Source organism: Paroedura picta, chromosome 13, assembly GCF_049243985.1.
Source record: "Paroedura picta isolate Pp20150507F chromosome 13, Ppicta_v3.0, whole genome shotgun sequence".
Classification (NCBI taxonomy): domain Eukaryota; kingdom Metazoa; phylum Chordata; class Lepidosauria; order Squamata; family Gekkonidae; genus Paroedura; species Paroedura picta.
This window is the reverse complement of record NC_135381.1, coordinates 1,289,927-1,309,874: the sequence shown is the minus strand read 5'-3', so window position 1 is coordinate 1,309,874 and position 19,948 is coordinate 1,289,927. Positions and strand designations below refer to the sequence as shown.

The following is a 19,948-nucleotide window of genomic DNA, read 5'->3' as shown; positions in this document are numbered from 1 at the left end:
CGGCTTCGTTCAGGCTCCTCGTAAAACTAAGAACATCTGGTTTGAATCAGGAACGCTGGAGTCAGCCGGCAGCCCCCAGATGTAACAAGATCTAACACTCCCCACCGAAGGCCAAGTCAGCACAGGATGTGCGGCCCATTGGAAGGGAGGCTCTGCCTTCCCTGGTCTCGGAATACCCAAAAGTGAGCAAACAGGGCGGGACCTTTTCGGAGAGACCGAGCTCCGAGTCTTCTGAGTTGCAGGATCCTTAAAGAGTTTTTGCTGTCTGGAACACTTTCTTTCCAGGGTTTTTTTACGGGGGGGGGGCACTTTCCACTGAAGCAAGATCCACAGGGGAAATTCTTGGGGATATGGGCGGGGGGGGGGGGGAGCCTGGGTTGGGTAACCTTTGAGGCGTGGAGGGACCTCAGTGGGGTCTAGTTCCATAGGCCCCGCCCTCCGAAGCAGCCACTTTCTCCAGGCAAACAGATCTCTGTCATCTGATCAGTCGTATCTGCTGGAGATCTCCAGATCCCACCTGGAGGTTGCAGCCAAGAAGCCAAGAAGCCAAGAAACTGACAGACAGGCTCCTCAAGTGCAAATCTTGTCTCTTTAGTTCTGAGTAGGCACTTCTCACCATGCAAACAATGATTGTAAATATCCAGGTGTGTATTGCAGTTCTGCTTCTGTTGGTGTGATTCCTTGGGTCGCGTATGTGAAGCTTCAAAGCTTTTGAGGATAATATCGTAACATTCCTGTCACTTATATTTTTGTGGCGCGAGTGTGACTAGCAATTTTGCAGCAGCCCGAAGTAAAAACACACTCTAAAAGGCTTTTGTACTCACAAACCTCCAGTTCCTTTCATGACATTGTGTCGTTTCTTGTTATGGCTGGCCACTGAGGAAAACACTGAAAATGTGGTTTACCCGTAACTGGTACACGTTTTGGCAATGTTCAATTTTCTTACTGCAGCGGCCACAACAGACCGGGCGGCAGAGGCTGCTCTCCATTCACTTGGCCCACCAAGAGGGTCTGCCAACCGTCTGCTGATGGATGTGGTCAAACACCTCACCCGGGCACAGCAGGAAGGGGCCGCCCGAGAAGAGCCCTTTTGGAGCCTTGAAACAAAAGCACCCTACCCAAAAATAATTTGGTAAGCCCCAGGAAGGGCAAGAGAGGGCCAGGCGGCCGCTGACTGTGAGCCACACGCACAAGGAGCGTGGCAGCGACAGGAGATCAAACAGGAAGACTGGCAAAGCGCAGGGCCCGCTCTCCAAAGATTTGTGCCCAAAAGAGCTGCCGACCCACCCACACGGCACAGGAACCGTAGCCGAGCGGTAGGGCATCAGGCCAAGAGCCCACCTAATCCAGCAACCGGGGGCCCCCAGTGGTCCGGCCGATGCCCCCAGAAAGTCCACCCGCAAGGCAGCAGGAGGTCACCGCCTCCCCCACCCCCGTGGCCCCCTCCCATGTTAATCAGACCCTGCCACCAAGGGCAGGCCGGCCGGCACCCTTGCCACTCCCCGCTGGAAGGTGAACTAGGGATTCCTGATGACCAAACCGCAGCCCACCTAATTTGCCCCGCAAAGGGGCCGGGGCTTCCAGCGCTGCAGCTGGGCACAGCCTCAATCCGCGGCGCGTCTCCCCCTTGCGCTCTTCCCGGGACTTCAAAGGCGCTGGTTTCCGAGTGCCCCCTTGTGGCGATCGGCAGAAAGACACTTTATAGTCGAGGTAGAGTTTGGGGGCTTTGTTTTGGGGTGTTTTTTGTTTCGTTTCAATGTCGATAGATTCAGTTGGGTAGCCGTGTCGGGCTGAAGCGACAGAACAAAGCTTGCGTCTAGTGACACCCCGAAGATCGGCAAAGTTGAATTCTGAGCGTAAGCATTTGGGTGTTTTCAGGCCTATTAAAATAGAAGTTGCCAGTCTGTACGTAGAGGTGGAAGGGTTGGGAGCACATATCCAAACGCCCATACAGACCCTCCCTCTGGGTACCTCCCGCTGCCGGAAGGATTCGTAAGCCCAGTGACGCCCGGTGTGGCCACACGCTGCAGCAAGGCTGTGATTCACCCTGTCCGCAAAGGGAAGAACCTGTGACACCCCCCCCCCCTCCCCAGCAGGGACGAAGGCCTGGGCTTGGTGGGGCGGAGGCTGTTCTGAGAAAGCCGGCAGGGGAGGCGGGCTGGGCCGAGGGCAGGATCTGAGCCTTTGCCCGACCACAAGCTTCAGAGACTCACGGTTTCCTCTCCAGCTTCTCATCAGATAGTGGGGTGGGGGGTCCAATGACTCATCTCGGTGGCGGAGAAGCCACAGCCAGCTGACTGCCAACGGACACCGCCAGCCGGAAAGCAGCCAGAGCAGCCGTCCTGAGCAGGCCAAACATTTGGGTGATGTGCTGAGCGCTCGCAGGGGCCCCTGTCCATTGCTTGCCCTCCCCACCCATGCGCCTTAGGTGTGTCAACCCAAGACCCCTCACCGCAAATAAGAGGGGGACTCTGAGAAGGGAAGCAAAGAGGCCTTTGAGGCAGGAACCTCTCCTGGGCCACCTGCGTGGCCCATTGCCTGGGGCCCATTGCCTGGGGCCCAGGGCCAGCACCACTCTTGCCTCAGGTGTCCCCAGAGGGGGTCTCTGTCCCCCCACCGGCCGTTCGCAGCACTCTGCCCCTCTCTGATCTCCACCCTCACCGATGTTTCCAAGGCACAAGAAGAGGGTATGGGCCTTGAAGAGGCCCCGAGCAGAGCCGTGCAGCTGCCAGGAGACCCCGGTTGCATCTCAGGAATGGATGTGCAGCCAAGTCCACATTTCACCGTGTTTAATATTTCAGAGATCAAGGATGCTCGGGTCCCAAGAGCCCAAAGCTCAGAAAGACCCCCCCCCTCCCTGCCACACACTCCACACCGACACAGAGACACCTCCGGCCATTTCGACCCCCCTACTCCAGAAGGCAGCGAGGGGGGGTGGAGCTGGCTGGCTTTTCCTTTGTCTCAGGACAGGTCTCAGGACTAGGGCTGCGGCTTCCTTATTAGCGTTGCTAACTCCAGGCTAGGAAATTCTGGGAGATTGGGGGGGGGTACGGCTTCTGTGGCCTGTTAATGTCCTAGACTCCCCCCTCCAAAGCAGCCCTTGTCTCCAGGGGAGTGGCTCTGTGTCAGCTGGAAGTGAGTGGTAATTCCGGGAGAACCTCCCCTGGAGGTTGGCGACCTGGGCTCCCAAGCTAAGTGCCTATACTGTCTGCACAGCAATTCCAGGAGCCGGAAGGGGGGGTGGCAGAAAATTCCCAGCGCTGAAAGTGGGGGGGGGGCCTCCTGGGGTGCCTGGACCCTCCCTGTGACTAGCAGAGCCAGAATAGATGATGTAAACTGGAGGTCTGCAAATGGGGCCCCCTGAAAGGGAACAGATCCTGGACGGCACGGCTGCTTTTCGTGGGCAGATAGGGGGAGTTTTGGCCGCCCTGGACCTAACAGGGTGGCCAACTGTGGGCTGGGAGGTATCTGGAGGTCTGAGAAGCATTTGGGGAGGGGCTTCAGTGGGGCAGAGTGCTCAGAGCGTACTTTCCACAGTGGCCATTTTCTCTCCAGGTAGACCCAGAGATCTGTTGTGATCCCAGGAGACCTCCAGCCACCCCCTAGACCCAGAGGCCCTTTGACCCCCCCCCCCCTCTCAGAGGATCTTCCATTCAGGACAGAGAAGGTTCTGCAAAGAGAGACCCCGAGTGGGCTGGGGAGCTCGGACGTCCAGCCTAATGGTCAGGCTAATGGTCAGGCAGGAAACTGTTCAGGGTCAAATTGTCCATGTCCGTCTCGGACCCGTTCTCGGCCAGCCTCTTCACCCTTTTGGCCCGCGGGGCCTTTTCTCCGGCGGCTTCTGCCTCCTCGGCGGCCAGCAGGGAGGAGATGCACACCATCTCGGTGCGGTTGTGCCGGCGCAGCTTGTAGGCCCGTTTCTGCCGCAAGAGCAGGCCGATGAGGAGGAAGGTGGTGAGGATGAAGACGCCGGCCACGAGGGCCAGGAGGGAAATGGCCAGCAAGCACTGCCCCACCACCTGGTCGGGCCCAGGGGGGGCCTTTCTGGAGGGAGGTCTTGCTGGGACGGTGGAGGCCGGCCTGGAACTGGCCAGGGATGGTGAGAGAGAAGAGCGGGCGCTTTCTCCTGCTCTCCCACCGGACTTGGTTGCCCCAGAAATAGCCGAGGTTGCCACCAAAGCCACAGATGGTGCCGTGGAGGTGGGCCGCGTGGGGTCTCTGCCGTGAGAAGGACGGCTGCCCTCTTGGGGGCCCTGCGTCTCCGTGAAGTCTTCGCTGAGGCTCTCCGTGGTCGTTTGGCTCTGAAGGAGGGCTTTGTGCCTCGCGGTGCTGAGGTGGCCGACAGCCGCCGGGGTGGAAGGATCTTGGAGGGGGCTGGCCGTGGTCGTGGCCCCAGAGGAAAAGCGGTTTCCGGCCAGCCCGGGCTCCGTGGTCTCATCTTCCCACAGTTGTGGGCCAGTTGTGGGCCCCACAAAAGAGGGGCGGGTTTCCTCTTCGAAGAAAGTTGTTGTCTTCAGAGATGTTGCTGCGGGAAAGACCGTTTCCCTCTTTCTGCGGGGAAATGGAAGAGCTTCGTGGCCTGCCTCTCCGGCCGTCTCCCACTCCCACCGGCCCGTGTCCACAAGGGCAGACTCCGCCCGGAGACCTCGCGCCTCCCTACGGCCTCCTGCCCCGCCATCTTGAAAAAGGAGTCTTGGGCTGGGGAAGGCGGAAGTGCCGGCGAACAGGAGGCTGGAAAGAACCACCAGCAGGGGGCGGTGGAAGGATCCCATGACACCTGGAGCAGGTGGGGGGGGGGGGAGAGGCAAGTATACACATTAACGTCTCTTCTCACTCTGTGGTCACCCTCCTAACTCAAGGAGAGTTTTCAGAGCAGGAGTTGCCCTCTGGCCGGGCCAGCCAAAAAAGCAGCCGTCGGTGACCTCTTCTAATAAGGATGTAGTAATAATAACTTTATTTTTATGCCCCCCCCTGTGATTTTCACCCCTGCTTAGCTTTGGGTTTTACTGGAATTTCAGTGTCAGTCATTGCTCCTGCCATGGCAACTAATCACCAGGGAGATCAGAGAAACAGCCCCTTTGCAAGGCATTATGGGCCACTGAAGTATCTCCCCTCCCCAAGCCCCACCCCCCAAATCTCCAGGAATTCCCCACCCTGGAGCTGGCAACCAGGCAGGGCGATGCTTTGCTGTCCCCCAAGGGGAGAAGCTGCCCAGCCTAGTTCACCCCGGCCCTTTGAGAGGCAGCCTGCCGGGGGGGGGGGGGCATCAGCCGCACAGAGGCCCTCGGGAGCCGCCTCGAAGCCCAGTGGCCGGTCACAAGCTCCCACCCAGGCCCCCTCGGGAGGCCGCAGGACTTGCGCACTGCGACTTGCGCAGATTGGCCAAGGCTGAGGTGCAGGACTGGGTCTCCTCGGAGCTTGCCGGCAGAGGGCTGCCTGACAGGGCCACCCGTTTCCTGTGCAGGGAGAGGCTCACAGGGGAAGCAAAACAGGAAGGTGGGCAGGTGGGCAGCATTTATGGGACAGGCAATGAACAAGCCAGAGATGCTTATCTTGCCCGCAACACAGAAACTGCCCCACAGGCAGTGCAGGGTGTGGGCTGGTTGGGAGGAAACGGGGCCCTTCCTCTCAGAGACGGCTTCACATGCCAGGAGCCAGCTGGTCTCTGCCCCAAGGAGCTTACAGCTGAAGCAAGAATTTAACTAGCTCTGGCTGACACCCCAGGCTGCCAGCGATCTTTCCAGGGCAAAGAAGAGGGCTGGCATGGACTGAGGCCATGGGGCAGGAAGGCAGCTGAAAGGTGCTGTCCAGCGGCAGCCGATTTACGGTGACCCCGGTGGGTTTCCGAGGACAGAGACATTCAGGGGTGGCTGACCACCGCCTGCCTCTGCCCAGCAACTCTGGACTCCCTTGGGGGGGGGTCCCCCACCCAGGCACTGGCCCTGGGAGGGAACAGCGATGGTCTCCCCTCCCCCCGCTTGTCCAGGAAGGGGATTCCAAGCTTAAGGGGTAGCCGAGGAGAAGCAGCTGCCTTGCCAGGGGTCGGGGGGGGGGGGGACAGAGCAGTAGCAAAGCAAAAAGAGCGAGTTCTTCCATTCCAGTCTCTTTGGGGCCTGTTCAAGGTCTTCTGTCCCCCTCCAGCAAGGCACCCCCTTCCCCCTCTCCAGCCATTGCCAGTCAAGCCCCTCTGCTGGGACTCAGCCGTCAGCAGGGGGAGGGGTTGCTGGAGGGGATGCCCACCCCTTCCTGTGTTGCTGACGACCAGCAGCAAGTCCAACCCTGCCAGGGCCTGGATACCCACCTCCTTGGCCAGAAAGCCGGGCCTTTTTTCCCAAAAAGCCAGTGACAACCACTCCACACTTTGAAAACTTAACAGATGTACAGCTGGGGTTTTTTCAGAGTTTCCAGCTCCCCAGAGCAAGCCAAATGAAAGGGATGCCGGATTCAAAAGTGGTCTTGCATTCAAGAGCTGCTTGCCCACAATGCCTCCTCCAACGGTGGCTGGCTAGTGAGATTCCTCTGGGAAGCAAGGCATGCATGCCAGCCCCTGTTGCTTTCAGGTATACTGCTCTTGTGCGCAGAGGTTCCCTTCTTAGCTGTGGGGCTTAGCGGCTGCCAACAGCCGTCTCTTCCACCAGGACGGCACTCAAGGAGGCAGGAACTGTGCCCCTGACCAATCCAAGCAGGCTGGCTCTGCCCCCAGCGAGAGCTGACCAGATGTGCCTGGATCTGGACCTCATGGGCAGGGGAGGAAAGGCAGGTGCCCTGGCTTCGCACCCAGAAATGAGCCTTGTGCAGGATCGGCCCATCCAAGTCAGCCTTGCCTACGCCGACTGGCAGTGACTCCCCAGGGTCTCAGGCCGACAGCCCCCTCCCACTGCTCCTTCCAACTGGAGATGCTGCCGGGGATCGAACTGGGGGCCTTCTGCATGCCTCTGAGCTATGGCCCCGTGCTGGAGCTCCTGCGCCTCCCATAGCTGTACCTGCACCTCGCTGCCAGGGCAGACTGCCCCCGTTGGATTTCCTTCGCCCAAGGGGCACTGCTGCACCTGGAGGCAGCACCCGGAGCCTCAGCACTGGCGCTGCCACAACAGGAAACCAGGGGGGCTCCATTCCAGGCCCCAAACGCCTGGGGCTCTCGAGTTGTGCTCAACCCAGCTTGGACTCCTTTCCTCAGGGGGAGAGTTTGGCCTAGGGCTGCCTCTGCAAGACCAGAAGGCACAGACTGACCCCCCCCCCCAGCCACGCACCCACGAAAAAGGCAGGCAGGGATCCCTGCCTCGGAGAGAGGCTTGTCCAGGAAGAGAACTGGCCGGGAGGACAACCTGCAAGCCCAAGAGCTCCTTCGGGAGCAACAAGATGCTCGGGGGACTTATTGACTCGGTTTATATCCTTCCTTCTGGGCCCCAAAGTGGCTCCTCTCTTCCATTTGAGCCTCACAACTTCCCTGCGAGGTGGGCTAGCCTGGGTGTGTGTGACTGGCCCAAGGCCCCTCAGCCGGCTTCTGTGGCAGGACGGGGATTTGAGGCTGGCTTTCCCAGAGCCTAGTCGGCTGCTTCATCTACTGCGCCATGCTGGGGCAAGCATTCGAGAGTCAAAGCTCCCTTTCCCGGCAGGCGGACACCTTGGTCACAAGCCCTGACAGGGAGATGGAGATGCCCCCCCCCCCCCCGCGGCCCTCTCTTCCGAGTTTGCCTTACCTGCCCCAGGACCGGACGGGAAGGCGACAGCCGGGCAGCCCCAGCCACAACGGCCAAGTCAGAAGAGGAGCTGTGGTTTCGGAGAACACGTGTGATGCAGCTTCCTCTTGCGGGAGGGAGGGAGGGGGGAGGGAGACATTGTGCCTAAGTGCACAAGGAAAGGAGGGGCTCCGGCTGCTGCACAGAACCCCCAAACCCCCCCCCCCCCGATGCTTGAAGCCCTGAAGGTGATGTCACTTCCACAAAAGGAGGGAGGGGCCGTCAGGAGGGCTCCTTTCACTTATCTTTCAAATGGTTTATTTGGGGAGGCTCAGTACATATTTAAGGGTGTGGCCCCATTCTTCCTTCCCTTCGGACAGAGAGCATTTTATCCCCTGCCCCAAGGCCACCCGCTGGTCCCCTACTTGTCCCTCTCGGACTTTGCCTCCAGGACCCATGCAGCGGTCACCGCCTGAGTAGATGACAGTGCCACACTGGGCACAGGGCTGCCTTGGAAACGTCCGGAGGGTCAGAATGCGGCCGCTGGATTGCTGGCCGGGTCTCCCTGGTCTGCGCAGCTCACAGCAATGAATTGGCCGGGGCCGCTTCCGGACCCTGTGCCAAGGGCTGGTTTCAACTGATAAAGCCCTAAATGGTCTGGGACCACCTTCCCTGAATGGCCCCCTCTCCCAATTGGACCCCCTTCAACAGGGGCCTGGCCTGCATCCACCAAATCAAGGGTTATAAAATTAATATCAAAAACCTCAAACCATTAATGTTTTTTAACATTAATGTTAAAAAGCAGTGAGGGATACTGCTACAAAAGGAGGCCAGTAAGGAGTGGAGAAGGGGTCTTCTGAGGACGTGTCTCCATGACTGACCTTTCTGAGGAAACCCGGGTAAGTTCCCAGAATCAAGTGAACACCCAGCCATGCCTCAGTCTGTTTTCTAGAATAAAAGCCTTCCCCTCAAGCCAGTCAAAATGCTTTGCACAGAAATGCCAATTAGGGATCTTGCTGTCCAGTGGGAACATGAGCTAGGTGACCCGGTAGGAGTGTGTGCCTGTCAGCACCTATCTGCTGAGTGACTGTTCCTCCTCACTGCTTCTATCTTAGTTCTCTCTACCTTAGGGAAGTGAAAAGAGGTCTACAGCCTCAGTCAGTGAGGCACTGCAAGGATTGTCATGTCTGCCACAGGAGTTTTGGAAGGCAAAGTTTCATCCAGCTTAGAACAGCATGTGAGTTCGGAGACATCAGTGGAGTTTAACTCTGGGTTTTCATGTGCATGCCCACGTCTTCAGACACGTATCCGGTGTCTGGAGGTGCACCTGTACATGAAAGCTTACAGCAGAGTTAAATTTTGTTTGTATTAAAGGCACTGCCGGATTGGTTGCCCCTTCGTGGTTAATGCAAAGGACATGTCTGGGACAGGCCTCGAGCGAGTGACCTTGGGCTACTGAGAAGAGATTTGCCCTCACCGGCCTTTGAGAAAGCTGGACCTACGGGGCAGGAGCAGAACGCGGCGTGTCTCACCCCCCTCCCCCCCCATTTGCACAAGCAAGAGAGCCGACTGTGTCCGGAAGGGAAGTGTCGGTGAACATCATTGTGAAATAAGTTGCCGCAACACTTAATTCCTGTGGGTCACAGGGGTTGTTGCACCAAGGCCAAAAGTCGGGGAAGACAAGAGGAAATCAAGAGCCTCCAGGGGAGAAATGTTGCAGCACGAGGGAAGCCGGCTGGGCAAAGCCAGTGTATCGTCTGCCGGAGAGCGGTGAGAGTCCAAGTCACAGTGGATTTGCGTTTGCATCTCCTGGATCACGACAGCCGAGTGCCAGACCGGGATTTGAATATCTTGGTTCAAACCTCATCCCGTCTAGGAACCTTTTGGTGCCATCTCAGGCTAGTCATTCTTGCAGGCTGCGCTCAGAGGACTCAGTGAGCATCGGTTTGTGCAATCAGTTCCCAAGAGTCTCCTAGGTTCAAGTGAACCAGCCTGACTGGGGCTGCTGGGTACCTCCTCTCCGGTTTCCAGCACGGAGGGCAGATCTGACCAGTGAGGTCCACCCAGTCCACTCTCCTGCCTCACAGCGGCTGGCCAGCTCTAGGGTCAAACGACAGGGCAGAGAGGTTGAGATCTTCCCCTGATGCGGCCTCCTGGTTCCGGGACTCAGAGCCTCTCTTAACGGGGAGCTTCCCTCGAGTCACCATGACTAGGCAAGAACTAGGACCATTTACTGCGGCCTACTTTGCTACCCATCTGCTTCTGGGTCAGATTTAAGGCAATGGCTCTTACTGAAAAAAGCCCTGCCTGCCTGGAACTCAGACACCTGAAGGGCGGCCCCCGAGAATGAGCTGCTGGGCAGTGCTTCTGCATGTGTGTGCAGCTGACTCCTGGATTTCGCCACAGCCTGGAGCTGCCATCTGACAGTGGGAAAGCCTAACCACGGCGATATTTAAGTGAACTCTTTCCGTGCTCCCTCTCCCAGAGAGGAATTCGTCCTCCTCCTGACTTCTGCCGAGACTGTAAGCGCCACAAAGCACCCAGACCCCGGGTGAGGGGGGCCGCCTTTGGCCAGTGGGAGCTGCCCGCGTGCTGCAACCGGAGTTCTGACTCCCAAGAAGGGTGGCTCATGAATGTCGGAATCAATGACTACACATCACACGGCTCTAGCCCAGCCTGGATCGCTCCGGACGATGCTGGCTTCAGCCTTTTCTTGGGAGGCAGAACTCCGGCTGCGGCACAGCAGGGGCTGAGGCTGGGCTCGGCCTGTGCTGAGATGCAGTGAAGCAGAACAGGGGGAGTGTGCAGGTGTCAGGCGGGACGCTTTTCAGCCCCTCGGCTCACTGTGGGCGGGATGGAAAGTGGGGCTAGCCCTTTACGAGATGCTGACTGGGGGAGAGAAGGCGACCTTGGAGGGCCGCTGATCGCCGGGGTCTTGCTTCTGTCGCTGTTGCCGGAAGGAAGGGCACCCTGCGCATATCTGCTCCTCTCGCTCCTTTCAACGTGAGAAGTTGCCCGGGTGGGTGTGTTTCCACGGGGAAATAACGACAAGCACAAGAAAGCGATGGATGAAACCAATGGCATTTTTCTTTAATCTCTGGAATGGGAAGCCAATCTCTGGACAGGCCGCTCTATAAGAGGCGCCTTGCGGAACACATCGCGGGGATCTTGCGCGGGGACGGCACAGCAAGCGAGACACTGCAGGCCCAGCTCCTTTGAATAAAAGGCAGCCCCCGGGGAGGCCGTTCCCGATCCCTCCTCCCCTCCCTCGATGAAGCCCGTGCTGTTGGGAGCGACAGGAGGAGGCCGCTGGGGAAAGGACCCTTTCCGCCCACCAAGGATTAAAAATTTATCAGGTCCCCCAACAAGGTCACTGAAGCAGTAGAGCGGCGCTGGAGTCCAGGGGCACCTTGAAGACCAACCAAGCTTTATTCGGGGTGCGCACACGAAAACACCTGCCCAGACTTCTTCAAGGCGCCCCTGGACTCAGACTCTGCTCTGCTGCTCCAGACCAACACGTGTGGATTTGACAACTTGGGAGGAGTCTTTTTCTACCTCTCTTCTGTACCCCACACACAACATCACTTACCACTTTGTAAACCGAAACACCCGATTCTAAGGCCCCCTCCCTCCCCGTGTGCCTTGGCTGCAGAGTCCCTGCGGCTTCCCCTCCACTCCCCTTCTCAAAATGCACCCATCGGTACCTGCCACCCCTCTCCTGGCTCCTCCCTTTCCCAGTCCACAGGCGACTCTCCTGGTTCCTGAGCCTCCCTCGCGCCGCGCATCACAGCGCCCCCCTCAACACCCCTCCAGCAACTGCTCTGCTTCCCGCCTGGGCCTCTGTGCCACTGGGGGGAGCCGCCTCTGCCCCGGTCGGTCCAAAGAGGTGCTGTGCCTCTTCGTGGCGGGGCAGGGGGGGTGTGGCCAGGGGGAAGGGGCCGCAGGATGGAAGCCACCCAGCGTCCTCCCGGAGCCCTTGCTATCAAGTCTTGAACATGCCATATATTTTTAAATAACCGACCACTTTAGAAACCCTAACTAGACTACTGGAGAAAAAAGCTCACAGGACGGCTTCTAAATGAGGGTTCGCCATGTCCCGATTTCATCTTTTGTTTCCAGAGGTGTGTGTGTGTTTTTGTGTGTGCAAAAAAGGGAAACACATCATAACATTATTCCAAATAACCTTCAAGGTGACCCAGTTACGGTCCAGCCACAAGATTCTTCCAGGAGTCTTGGCGACTCATTTGCAAGGCACCAGGGGAGGGGAGGGGAGGGGAGGGGAGGGGAGAGGCGGCATCGCTCTGTGCCAGCTGGACTGGCATTCCGGATCCGGCACAAGCCGTGAGAATTCCTGCGGAACCTCCTTCCGAACCCCTCCCCCCACCCCCGGGTGCTGCTGGCACCAAGAACTCATCACCACCCGGACACAGGATCGACACGGGCCTTGCGGATGAACAAGGCTTGGCATGCAGCCAAGCCCCCACATCTCTGGGGTCCGGATGTCTCCTGGCACGAAGGCCCATCTTCTTCACTGGCCATTGCAGAAGACGGCAGCAGAGAAAAACACAAAGAGAAGACAAAACACAAAGCCCACCCCCCGAATGTGAAGGCAGCCCTCTGCTGGGCTTCTGCCTCGAGAGGAGTACCGAGGATCCAGGACCTGGTTCTTTTCACCCACGTATCCAATGACTAAAACATTCCTTTGAGAGGAAGGCAATGACCCCACAGCTCCCAGAAGCCTGATGGTGAGAACCCCTCGGAAAAAACAAACCAACAAAACCAGCCCCCCAGCGTGTGCAAGCTGGCAATCCAGTGCTGCAGCAGACGGAGTGCTTGCATGGGAGGCTCTGACAGACAGCAGGGCCAGCATGGCAGCACGCAAGCCAAAGGTGCTCTCCACCTGGACTCTGCTGAGCCACATCACCACTTGCTGGGAGAACAGAAGGCAGAGCCAAGGCGCAAGCCAAGGGACCCACAGCCCCCTCCCAGCAGGCTCGGCAAAGCCTCCATCGGGGGAATGCCCACCCGTCTCCAGCCCAAGACACCGGATGCCACTCGGCTGCAGCTGTGACAGGCAAGCTCTGGGTGTCACTTTTCAGGGAACAGGAGAGCTGCTTTTTTGAAAGAGAAAAATCTCACTTGTTCTCACTGGGTCCCCCTTTGTGACCCAGGCAAGGAGGTGCCCCCCCCCCCAGAGGCACAGCTGCGCAAGCTATAGACACAGGAGAGGAAGAAAGAAGGGGGAAAATCCCGACAAATTTTGTCCTTGATGCTCCAATATCATATTTTTAAAACCTTACACCTGGGTGATAAATGGAACGTCCGCAGAAACAGAGGCCCGAAAACCAGCAGTCACCACCACATGCCAATCTGGGGCACGAATGGAGATTAAACCAAAGCACAACATGCCCGGCGGAAGGAGAAACAGATCTGGAAAAAGCCCTGTGCTGCAGAGGGGAAGGGGAGGCCAGGAGCCCACTGGGAGGAGGGGGCCGGGATGCATTTTGAAAAAGTCAGTGCGCTCGAGCGATTCCAGCACCAGGCCCCCTCCTCCATGCTGCAGTGGGACCCTCCCTCCAGAACATTCAAAGATAAAAAGATTTCTGGCCAAAACCACTTTGTTCTCCGAATGGCACCAATAAACACAGAGACATGTTTACGCAGACTAAGAAAATCAAATACTGCAAAATGGTTAAAAAAAAGAGAAAAATTAAAAAAAGTTACTTTTGGATTTTGGCAACTGTAAAGTTTTTTTTAAAAGTACTTTAAAAACAACATGGTAATTGGTCCCAAATCCTAGGCAAGTTTGGAAAGGCAGAAGTATTGACGTTCAGGTCAATTAATTTGAAGCAGACGGTCAAATCAGCGCTTTTTGGCAATGGCCGCATGGCAACGGTCAGGAACGAAACGATCATCTTTTCCTAACAACAAAGTTGGCTTTGGATCATCGGCTTCCCCGGGCGCTCGTGAATTTCGGAGGAGAACCAAGTCCTGACCGGCACCCCCCTCCCGGAAGCCGTCCAGTCGTGCTGGGAGGGGGCACCTCTTCCCCACCCCCACCCCCACGCCTGGCGCATCACAGTTCTGCTCTCCCCCTCACCGCACGGCTCTCAGACTGCAATCTTCGCCATCTGCTGTTCTAACTTGGAAATGCGCTCGTCTTGGTGGGCGATTGTGTCTTTTAGAGATTTCAGCTCTTTCAAAATCTCATCCAATTTGGCTTCGTTTTGCTAGGGCAAAGAGAGAGGAAAGGAGCGTCAGTGAGAGGCCGCGGCTGGTGGGCAGCAGAACAGAGCCTGGGTGGCCAGGGGGATTTATCCAGCCCTGCCGAACGCAAGGGTGCTGTTGCGATGGTTGGGGGGAGGGAGGGAAGCAGCTGGGCCACACAAGGTGCTCTAGCTACAAAGGTCACTCCCAGGCGCCCGGCTGCATTGAAACATGCACTAGCAGGGGCCAGGTGACGAAGCAGGCCGTTCTGGCCTCAGAGGTGTCGGACCACAGCTTGAGGATCTGCCTTGGCCAGGCTCTGCTGCTGGGATTTCAGGGAAGGACTGCAGCCAGAAATGCCTTCAACCAATTTTGGCTGAATAAAACCAGAGTCCAGTCAGGCACCTTGAAGACCAGCAAAGATGTATTCAAGGGGTGGGCTCCCGAGTGCAGGCCCCCTTCCTCAGACTAAGGAGTTAGTTCAGCTGATTCACCCGCTACGCCCCCTGCTGGAACAAAGAGCTACTGCTCCTGTCATTCACGCCTTGATGGCTGCTTCCTTAGGCTGCCAGCACATACTCGGTGTGGGGCTGCCTGGACGCTCCACCTGCCCAGGGGCTCTCCTGCCAGAAAAGCCCCCACCCCACCACACGGCCGTCTCAGGCACTTGGCGAGGCATTTAGGGGGAAAAGCTCCCTCAGCGTTCAGCAGCAGCCATCCCACCACTGGGAATTTGCTCCTCTAGAGGAGATCCTTAATTCTTGCCTCGCTTCAGGTCCTGCCAGGCATCCAGGACAGGACTCTGAGAACTTAGCTAGAGAGCTGTGCAAGAAATACGACAAATTCAACACATCAATAAAGCGCCCAATAGAGAAACAAGAAGATTCCACAGCAAACACACTGAGGGCCAGAAGCTTGTGTTTACTCACAGTGTTTGAGGTGTCCGCTGCTTTCTTTGGGGCACTGATGAGCTCGCTTTTCTTGTTCACTGCCGGCTTGTTGTCCAATATGTTCTTCTTCACCACCTTGAGATCCCGGTTCTTGCCCGGAATGTATCCGTGCTTCAAGGAGATGAGGATGGGGTCTGCGCTCCTGCCCTCAAACCACTCCTCCGCTTCCAGAGCAGCCTCCGGTCCAGCCGTGTCCGGATAGAGATCGTCTTGGAAGAGGTCAGACTAGAGTGGGGGGGGGGGAGAAGGAGATATAAGACCCCAGAAGATAACGCCTGTTCCCCGACCAGCACAGGACAACGCCCACAGGACAACGCCGACACGCAGCACTCACCTTCCGAGGGACGGTCATGATAATGGGCTCGCATTTTCGCTCGTGAAGCTTGAAAAACCTTCAAAAGGAGAGAAAACCCACCAACTCAGCATGCCCAACTCCGGAGGCAGGTGCCAGGCGGCAGCTTCTGTGCCCAAGGGGCTGGGGACGGGCAGGGAGGGGGGCCGTCTTGGGCCCCTCTCGTTACCTGGCAATCTCGCACTTGTTGACGTCTAGGCCCCTCTTGGGCATGAATCCCATCCCTCGCTGGGGCTCCTTGCTGCTGAACGTGTTGAGGTAGTGCACGTAGGGAGACTCGTCCGTGATCTCAAAGTAGCGGATGCTGCTGTCGCCCTGGAGGGGAAAGGGCAGGCGGGAGGATGAGGCGGGCATCGCCACTCCCCTCAGGCAGGCAGGCAGGCAGACTGGCAGCCCACCCGGAATCTGACAGCACACAGGACCACCCTTGGAAACCCCTGCCGGAAGCAGCATGCCTGCTGAGGGTGGCCTGTCCACTCCGGCACTGCCAGAGAAGCCCCAAGCTACGGAGGCCGAGTCCTGCAGGGGCAGGCAGCTAAAAGGCCGCTTCTGCCCCAGGATGCCTGACCAGGTCCTCAGTGGACAAGCTTCCCCATGATGGGAAGGTCAGCCCGCACTTTGGCTTGTCTCTTGGACCCTGGCTGCCCAGAAGGGGCCGAAGCATCAAGAAGCACAGCCAGCCCCACTGGCAACAGTTCTACAATGGATTTCATCTCAAGTACATCCTCCTTTGACACCACTGTACACAGGAAAGACAGAAAGCCTGGAAGCTGCACAAAAGCCCACCAGGGGACCGTGGAGCTTGCTGGAGCATCTTTGTCTTGGAGGAATGGGTACCAGCTCCAGAGGCTAAGGAGAACCTCCCCTCGGAACCCCAGTGGGTAGAAGGCTGCTTGGGCCCCTTCTGTCCAGCCTCTGGGGTAACTGCCTGGATGCAGAGCAAGGAGGACCAGGGGACTAGCAGGCTCCTCTTGTGTTCTCGTGCTGCTGGGAGCAAAAGCGATGGATCTAGCATATACTAGCTGGACTTGCCTGTTCTCCCCATCTGGAGCAAGACACTGATTTGCTGTCTATCTCGTTTTTAAAGAGAGCCCAGACACACAACATTACATTGAGTATGATTTCCAGAAGCCCAAGATGAGGAGAGCAAAAATGACTTCCAAAAGGGGAGGGGGCGTGGCAAAGGCTAGCTTCTTTGATCGTTAATAGGTTCCATGTCAAATTATGGTTTTCATATTCCTCCTTAAGTAAATGCAGCCCACTGTCGGGAGGCTGGAGGTCTTGCAGGCTGGCAAAGCCTGAACCCCGTCCAGAAAGTCTTAGGAATCCTGAGGCCCCCTTCCACGGAGGAAGAGCCTTGCTGCCCCCAACTTTCCCCACTACCAGAGGAAACGGCGGGGGTGGGAAGGGCTGTCGAGTCACAGCCGACTTATGAAGACCCCGCAGGGCAGGGGTGGCCAAACTGGGCCTCTCCAGATGCCCATGGACTACAATTCCCATGAGCCCCTGCCAGCAGCATTGTTTGGTGGCTGGCTCCACCTTCAGTGGCGGACATCTTGTCCCACAATGCCGTGTCGGGATTCCAAATGTGCCCACCAGGTTGAAAGGTCTGGGGGTCCCTGCTCCACAAACACACCTCAGAGGGCTCTGTGGAGGCTCTGTGGTCTCAAGAGTGACACGGAGAGCTGTCATCATGCAGGTGCATTTGCGGGCCAGCTGGCCCCAATCCCCTTCTCTCAAGTAGTCACCGCAAACTGCACCGCAGCCACCTCCTACCTTCCCGCATAAGTAGATGATGTTCGTGTCGGGGTCATAGAACGGCAGCAGAACCCCATTGCTGGTGTCCATTTCATGGAGGGCGATGGGCTCCTCCATACTTTTCTGGAAAGGAAGGAATCACACAGATATACATCCTATTATATATATATAAATATAAAGTCTGACTTATAGAATCTGAAATCCCCACCTGCTTCAGCAAAACTAAGGAAAAATTCTTCTCTGGAACTGGCGGAAGGGGCTGACCTCCTCAAGAAAGACTGCAGAAAGCTTTACAGACCAACCCCAAAATTCCTCCAAAGGTTTAAGGACTCATCAAGCAAAAGGTCAAGATGCAGGAGGAACTCAAGCAGCAGCAGCGTATCCAGGAGAGGCCAGGGCAGGCACCTGCACTTTGTTGACAAAAAGGGAACGCTGTGCTGAACAACCCCTTAATGCCTGAGGCCAGCCATCAAGGGTTGGCTCCAACAGAACTGGGGTTTTTTCCTGCTAATGAATCAACAAGTTAGGACTCTGGTCAACCCTCAAGGAAAAAAGGACTACAGAGAACATAGTAGGCGTAACTCCCTATGCATCACTGGGGATCATGGACAAAGAAAACAAGAATACAAGAAGAGCCCTGCTGGATCAGACTAGAGAAGGTCCATCCAGTCCAGCCTCCCGTCTCACCCAGGGGCCAGCCAGTTCCTCTGGAGGGCCAGCAACAGGGCAGAGAGGCCGAGGCCTTCCTAAGGACATCAGGAGAGCCCTGCTGGGTCAGACCAGGGGTCCATCCAGTCCAGCCTCCCGTCTCACCCAGGGGCCAGCCAGGTCCTCTGCAGGGCCAGCCACAGGGCAGAGAGGCTTTCCCTATTGCCTCCTTGGCTTTGAGATTCCAAGGTAGATTGCCCCTGAATGTGGAATTCCTCTCAGTCACCACGGCTAGTAGCCATTGACGGACCTCTCCTCCATGAATCTTTTAAAGCTGTTTATTCCTGTGGCCATCACGACATCCTCTGGCAACAAATTCACATTTTTAGCATTCTCTGTGTAAAGCAGTATTTCTTTTGATCGGTCCGCCCATCAGCCGTTAAGTTTAAATGATTGGCAACCCTCGGGAGGGAAGCGAAATGGGCCGCCAGAAGGGCTTGCAGACGTACAGCAGGTGGGCTCTTATCCATTCCAGTAATCCTTAGGGGGGGGGGGAGCGAAATGAGTCCCTGAAATGGCAGCTGGCCATTGAAACCCTTCCTTCCCCCTTCCAAAGGGACTGCTGGAATGGCTGCCAGCCAGCAGACCCTGTTTGAAGGGTTCGGGAGGGGGGGGGTTCAGACTGGGACCCCTCCCAGCACAGCCCAAGCCTAAAAGAAATGTCTTTTTGAACATCAGTCATGGAAATCCAACTCCCCCCCTCCCCCAAGAGACAACAAAGCAGACACGACTGTCCACTAGTGGACTCTGTGCACACCCCCCACACTTCAGCCCCCTCCCCTCCAACAGGGAGGCCAGCCTTACCGGGTTCCAGAGCGCCAGCTGCCTTTCACTCATGCGGCTAAATCCGGTGGTGAAAACATTCCCATCAGAGAGGAAGATGGCTCTCATGGGCCGTGCTCCTTCATGTGCTTTCTCTTTCTCCTGAGAGAAAGGAAGAATAGTAGACTGTAAATAAATGGCTAAAACTCAGCAAGAAGCCACCCCCTGCCCCATCTCACGCCTTCTAGTTTTGAGCATGAATTTGATCCTCAGCAGTTCAGATCACAAACACACACGGTAATGCATGAAGCTGCCTTCTCGGGATGGGCGTGGACTGGCTCACGGACGCAAGTTCAGGATGAATTTGGGCTGGTTCATGAATCCTAGAGTTGGAAGGGACCTCCTGGGTCATCTAGACCAACCCCCAGCACAGTGCAGGACACTCACAACCCTCTCGCTCCTCCACTGTCACAACCAGTTTGGTTCACAAAGCAATCTCCTGGTTCACATTGGTTAGTGCTTTGGCCATAAACCACAAATCAAAACAAGCCACAAAAATGCAGTTTGTGCCATCCCTACTGCCTTCTACTGAATCCCTACTGCCTTGGTTCATCACAGCCTGTACTCCCCTTGACCCCTCAAGGTCTGTTTTGTCCACTCTCCATGGTCAGGTCTTTGTCAGCCGTTTTAAACTGGAGGTGTCAGGGGCTGCACCTGGGATCTTGTGCATGCCAAGCAAGCAAACACTCTTTCCCTGGGCCACAACCCCTCCACACAGGTGAAGTCCACACCGTGGATATGAAGCACACCGCTTGGCTTTCTGGCATGCAACACACTTAGTTTTTAGCAAAACATGGCTCTTCTGGGCAAAACCTCCAACAAACCCCCACCTGCCTGTTTCTGGGACCACGTATACTCACAGCGACAATTTCTTGTTTCCGGGGGTCGATTACTCGGACTTTCTTGTCTTTGGAAGCCGTGCAGATGAGGCTGCCGTTCCGATTCCAGCTCACGTTATAAATCATGTCCTGATGCATGTCATCCAGGTTTATCAGAGGCTCTCCGGTCCCCACGTTCCAGATGAGTATGGCGTTGTCACAGCCTGAAAGAGGAGCAAAGTTAGTGCTGTGTGTTTACACGTGGGCGATCCCATTGGCGTTTCACCAAAGAAACCGCATTTCCTCATGTTGGCCTTCTCTAAGGAGACAAGAAATGAGGGGATAAAAACCCATCTTCCTCCAGGCCAGCTGGAATGCCTCTCCATAGTGCCAACCCGCGGAAGAAGGAAGCAGGACATTCAAGTGTTCAAGTCAGCAGCGCAGCCAAGAACAAAACAGCCGCTCACAGCCACAACGGTGCTGTTGGGAAGGGAAAAACTGCCAGGAGGTTTGGGGCTGGAAGACAGAATGTGCCTCAGCCACGACCTGGTTAGGCGATCTGGGGCTCCCCCTCCAGCAACCCTCACTGAATACTCCGAGGCAGCAATGCTGATCTGCCTTACAAGCTGGTTTCAAGGATCACTAGGAGTGTGG

At 56.8% G+C, this 19,948-nt stretch overlaps 2 protein-coding genes across 5 annotated transcripts in view; both read right to left on the bottom strand.

Moving 5' to 3' along the window:
* Positions 1-2,772: 2,772 nt before the first annotated feature.
* On the bottom strand, positions 2,773-7,834 carry SELPLG (selectin P ligand). The gene is made up of 2 exons (XM_077309122.1): positions 7,701-7,834; positions 2,773-4,777 (listed from the first exon to the last, which is right to left on the bottom strand). Exon 2 carries the CDS (start codon positions 4,770-4,772, stop codon positions 3,729-3,731), a length of 1,044 nt encoding a protein of 347 aa, XP_077165237.1. The 5' UTR covers positions 4,773-4,777; positions 7,701-7,834; the 3' UTR covers positions 2,773-3,728.
* Positions 7,835-10,746: 2,912 nt separating this feature from the next.
* CORO1C (coronin 1C) overlaps positions 10,747-19,948 on the bottom strand; it is a 49,903-nt gene continuing 40,701 nt past the window's right edge. For all 4 annotated transcript variants that reach the window (XM_077309109.1, XM_077309110.1, XM_077309111.1 and 1 more), the window contains 7 exons: positions 19,337-19,518; positions 18,459-18,578; positions 16,965-17,069; positions 15,358-15,503; positions 15,171-15,228; positions 14,816-15,061; positions 10,747-13,909 (listed from right to left, as the gene is read on the bottom strand). In XM_077309109.1, coding sequence (XP_077165224.1) covers positions 13,790-13,909; positions 14,816-15,061; positions 15,171-15,228; positions 15,358-15,503; positions 16,965-17,069; positions 18,459-18,578; positions 19,337-19,518 — 977 coding nt within the window. In that variant the 3' untranslated portion in view covers positions 10,747-13,789. The remainder of the gene's footprint in view (positions 13,910-14,815; positions 15,062-15,170; positions 15,229-15,357; positions 15,504-16,964; positions 17,070-18,458; positions 18,579-19,336; positions 19,519-19,948) is intronic.